Genomic DNA, 5,063 nt, shown 5'->3' with positions numbered 1-5,063 from the left:
ACGAATACGGATAATACAAGAAGCTATTCACGGCACCGCGCTAATGAGTATACTAGATGTTCCGTTACTAACTGCTATACGAAAACGGATGAATGTATCTATGGGCGGGTGAAAGTATCTATGGATAATTTAGGAAAATAAAACAATGGTTCCGTGCAGTTGAGTATGCTAAAAACTTCTTTGCTAATTTTAAAATAAAAATAGATACAGATAATATAGAAAGATAACCATAGCCCTACGATAATAATATTATACTAGAAGCTTTTTTGCCAACTCTAAAACGAAAGGCTATGAATATATTTTACAAAAGAAATTTAACAAAACATACACGCAAAATTTATTGCATACGAGACTATTGATATCCCTAACAAATACCTATATGAATTTTATAAAACCTTGCTAAATTTTACAAATACCTATGTGCGTGGCCGGAGGGCGCGGCGGACGGCCGGAGGGGTGGCGCGCCGGCGTGCGGGCGCAGCGGGCGGCCGGCGGCCGTGGCGCGTCGGCGTTTGTGGCGCAGCGAGAGTGGCGCGCCAGCGTGCGTGACGCGGTCGGCACGACGGCGAGCGTTGCCGTCGGGCGGGCGTGCGTGCGCGGCGGTGGGCAGGCAGACTGAGGGAGGGCGGCTCGTGGGCGTTATTTAACTGGGCCTGCTGCGCCGTGGTCTATGGCGCGTCAGTGCCGGCGCGGCAGAACCTGCCACGTCATCGGTCAGCGCCCGGGTCGTCGCCACGTCATCCCTCTCACCACGCCACCATGCATGACGCTGCACAGGTGTTTCACCACGCCAGGTAAATAGGCTCGGCCAAAAGTGTTAGTTTTGAAAAAAAAAAATTAAAACAGTGTTAGATTTAAAATTAATTTAAAAAGTGTTAAAAATAAAAAAAAATTCTCGCCTGCCACATCCGCTGGTTTTCGCCCTTCGGGCGCACCTCCTCTCCTTTTTCGCGAATCAGTTTTTCTCGCCGATAAGCAGCTCAGCACCCGCAGCCCGCAGGAGAGAATCCCGGAGGAGCAGGAAGGGGAGCAGCAGCCGTCGGGGGAAGAAGATGTCGTACCTGCTGCCGCATCTCCACTCGGGGTGGGCGGTGGACCAGTCCATCCTCGCCGAGGAGGAGCGCCTCGTCATCATCCGCTTCGGCCACGACTGGGACGAGACCTGCATGCAGGTATCGAGCAACATCCTAACCCTAGATTCTAACCATCCTTCTGTTTGTTCTACTTTGGGGGTGAGGCCTCGCTGGGGGCGATGGGGGTTGTGCGGTTATTGAATTCGTGGAGGTCGAGGCTGTGCGTAATTCAGGAAATTGGGGGTAAGGATCCCGTGGGCGTTGCAGCAGGCTGTTCGAGTTCAGGAGAATCGAGTCAAGGGCTCTGATTGCTTATGCTATAGGTGAACTGTAACAGTTTTGCTGCTTTAGTTTCTGCAATCCGTGCTGCCTTCATGTTAACTAGAACATTAGGCGCCCTGCCATGATCATCTGACCAAACTTATAACGGCTAAACTATGTGGCCAAAATTTAGCGATTTTAATAAAAGGATGAACTATTTTGAAACACAGGCTCCAATTGGAAGAGCACGCTTTAGTGTCCCAGTGATATCTCTCAGCATCTCCGTAACTCTGTCACTCCGTATAGCTCTTTCCCTGAAAACACACAACATTTTGGCAGTTCCATAAGCACATTTGTAGCATGTTTACTAATCCATAAAGCTGTGCTTAACACCATGTTGCAACTGGCATCAGCTGTTCAGCAGCCAGCACGGGTTGCATGGTGTCCTGGATCATGTTCCCGTGTCTCTGCTTTGTGATGCGGTGTTCAGCTGTTATGTGGGGAAAGTCATTCAAGCGTTGCAGCAAGAAGGCAAGCAGTGGCTGATTAGGCAAGTCTTAGGCATAATTAGAAAGGGAAACAAATTGAGAGAATTAAGGAAATAAGGTAGGTAATTGAGAGTGATAGAATTAAGGAGTGATTGGAGCTGGCCGCTGGCCTTTGTAAAGCCACTCGGCTGATAGAATGAATCAAGAATGAAATTACCTATCTCTTCTTCCCTCTAATCAAAATAGGGAGCCGAGGGGCAAAACCTCGCTCTCCTCCTAACTGAGACTACGATCTGTGTAGTCGAGGTACCCCTCCTACTCCTTCCCTGCCACCTTACCGACGCCATAACATCAGCAGTATGATAGTATCTTGTGTAGGTCATCTCTGGCTGAATAGGTCTCGCATTTTTTTTCTTGGAGTGGTGTGGTGCATTGCATTTTCCATAATGGATCCTGGACCACTCTGGATTGGGACTCTGTCTGGAGGCTGCAGAGTTTCAGAGTTTATTGTGGTTGATAAGAACCCGGGGGGGGGGGGGGGGGGGGGGGGGGGGGGGGGGGGGGGGGGGGGGGGAGGGGACTGAACTGAGGGAGCGGTTGCATCATGCTGATGGAGTGTGGTAGTACTGTAGATAGGTCCTGGTATTTCCATTCTTATGTTTTCGTGGAAGGGCGCATGTACTATCCTGTTGTTTCATTAGTTCCTTTTGGAATGGATATTGTGGGCCTCAACTGAAGTAAATATGCTTGTGTTTTGGGTCTTTGGAGATGGGATGAGCTGGACTTGAGGACTTGTGTTCAAGACTTAGGTTGTAGTTGTCGAAAAGCATCCTTGTTTCTCAGATCTCAATAAGGTCTCTACAAAGGTGTAGTCTAACAGTTGCTTGCTTATCATCTTTTTTCTTGTTGACACTGTTGTGCCGGAATGAAGTGTCACCGGCCTTGATATGAAGTGGTTTATTCCTTCTCCTTGTCAATACAATCAACTGGGTTACAAATATTGCAATAGTTTTTTACTACTCTGTGTGTGTCTTCCATCACCTAAGCTTCTGTGTCGATGTTATCCATATTTACTTGCTTCAGAGTTCAGATTCCTAATGGAAGAATTGATGAACTTAGTCAGTCCACTCAATGTATGTAATTATACTATTGCAATTTGCTACAATGTAGTGGGCAATTTTGTGACACATTTGTTTGTTTTATACATAAACAAGCTATTATTTGATACGATTATTGCAAAGATACACTTCCATGAAATTGGATTATTAATCAATGACTTGTCATGTATCCATTTCTCCCTTTATACGTTTGTTTATAGTAGTAGGTATATTAGATTTTGCAACCAGTGCTGCCTTCATGTTAATTACTAATTAGTGATCATGAGTAGGGGTTGCTTAGGTTAGGGTAATACTGATGGTAGCCAGGGTTCTAGACAGCTCAGATTCTGCTTGGCCGATTGAAACATGTGGGAGGGCCATTTGTTATGATCTGTCAACTCACCATTTAGCGCCTGGCATTGATAGCTCCCTGCTTGGCTATAGTATCAATAAAGTGTAAGATGGTACTATCTTTCGGTTTTCTGTTCTTAGGGGAAGATTGCATCGCTCCTTTTGTGATGAAACTGAATTGGTGCAATTGTTTGTACTGGTTGCTTTCTTGCTTGCGGTAGCCTGTTCTTCAGGCTTGAGGTATGTGGAAACAATAGAGAGTTAGGTGTGTTTTAGTGGTATTGACTCCAGGATTCTACAATTCTGCTTACTTTTGTAAATACTGCATAAGAGAATTATGAACTGCACCAGTTCACTGATTTAAAGTCTCTAATGCTTGGTCCTCATGTCGATTGGTGAGGAGACAAATAAATACTTGAGGTCTGGGGATCTCATCACAACACTGCCAGTTTCCTGCTTGGCTGATTAAATTATACGAACAAACTGTTGTTTATTGGCCTGGGTTGTATTGCATGTTACAGTTATGTTCACTTGACTCTTTTGTACTGTCGTACAGTATCTGGTATGTTTAAATTTGGAACAGAAGTGGTTAGGGTGTTTTCTTTGTTAGGTAACATAGTACATCTGTCCACTCATGTTGCGAGCCAAGCGACAACTTCAGTGCTTGATTTTTGCTATTCATGGCTCAATGAAGTTGAGGTGAAGTAGCCATCTGATCTTTTCATTGATGCTTTCTAAAAATCATGTCCATGGCACTTGCGCTTTTTTTTAAATTCTCACTTGGTCATATGATTTGGTTCCACACTAATTTAGCACTGTTGTGTGTTTTGACTTTATTCTGACTTGCTCGTGTTAATGTTTAGATGGATGAAGTGCTGGCAGCAGTAGCTGAGACCATAAAGAACTTTGCGGTCATCTACCTTGTTGACATCACAGAGGTCCCTGATTTCAACACCATGTACGAGCTGTACGACCCTTCGACGGTGATGTTCTTCTTCCGGAACAAGCACATCATGATCGATCTCGGGACAGGAAACAACAACAAGATCAACTGGGCCCTGAAGGACAAGCAAGAGTTCATCGACATCGTGGAGACTGTTTACAGGGGCGCCCGGAAAGGCCGCGGTCTGGTGATCGCTCCAAAGGACTACTCCACCAAGTACCGCTACTAAGAAATCAAGCATTCACGCCGGGCAGCAGCTGCTGTTTGCTAGCCTAGTATGTTCCCCTTATGCAATCTATTGGGGATGTTTACTCAGACAGTCCTACTGATGATGCTTAACTGTATCTTGGCATGCCCTAGTATATTCAAGTTACTGGGGAGTGATGCTTAACTATATCTTGGCATGCCCTAGTATATTCAAGTTGCTGGCGTCAACTATATCTTGGCATGCCATAGTGAACTTGTAAAGTTGTGATTTGAGAGGTGATTGTTGGAGTGTCAAAAAAAAAACAGGATTTGCGTTCTCCCTTGGTATGGCTATATGTTTATACTAATAAGAAACGGTTACTGGTTTGGAACGTGGGAACTGAGTCTGTGGTTTGCTTTGCTATTTTGTATGAACGAGTGCCCCTCAACCTGTAACTTACATATAGATGGAGCTCTTTTTGATGGTGCCCAGGCTATGTTTTTAGCTCCGACTATGCAGAAGCTTTGCTTGACTGCGCCCAGCTGTGTGATTCTTCTATCCTAGGAACAATGCAAGTCTTTTTTACTTATTTGTGTGACTCGTAAAAAATAATTACAGTACGTAGTATATATTGAAATCCATGTTTTATTTTTGCCCAGTTTT

The 5,063-nt window shown here is 45.0% G+C and overlaps 1 protein-coding gene across 1 annotated transcript; it reads left to right on the top strand.

Annotated features, from left to right (window-relative positions):
• Positions 1-951: 951 nt before the first annotated feature.
• On the top strand, positions 952-4,793 carry LOC136520669 (thioredoxin-like protein YLS8). The gene is made up of 2 exons (XM_066514277.1): positions 952-1,172; positions 4,134-4,793. The coding sequence occupies exons 1-2, from the start codon at positions 1,053-1,055 to the stop codon at positions 4,440-4,442; spliced, it is 429 nt and encodes a 142-aa protein (XP_066370374.1). The 5' UTR covers positions 952-1,052; the 3' UTR covers positions 4,443-4,793.
• The last annotated feature ends 270 nt before the right edge of the window (positions 4,794-5,063 follow it).

The sequence above is a fragment of the Miscanthus floridulus genome, chromosome 18 (assembly GCF_019320115.1).
Source record: "Miscanthus floridulus cultivar M001 chromosome 18, ASM1932011v1, whole genome shotgun sequence".
In the NCBI taxonomy this organism is placed as follows: Eukaryota; Viridiplantae; Streptophyta; class Magnoliopsida; order Poales; family Poaceae; genus Miscanthus; species Miscanthus floridulus.
Note: the sequence above shows the minus strand (reverse complement) of the source record. Positions and strands in the feature narration are given on the sequence as shown.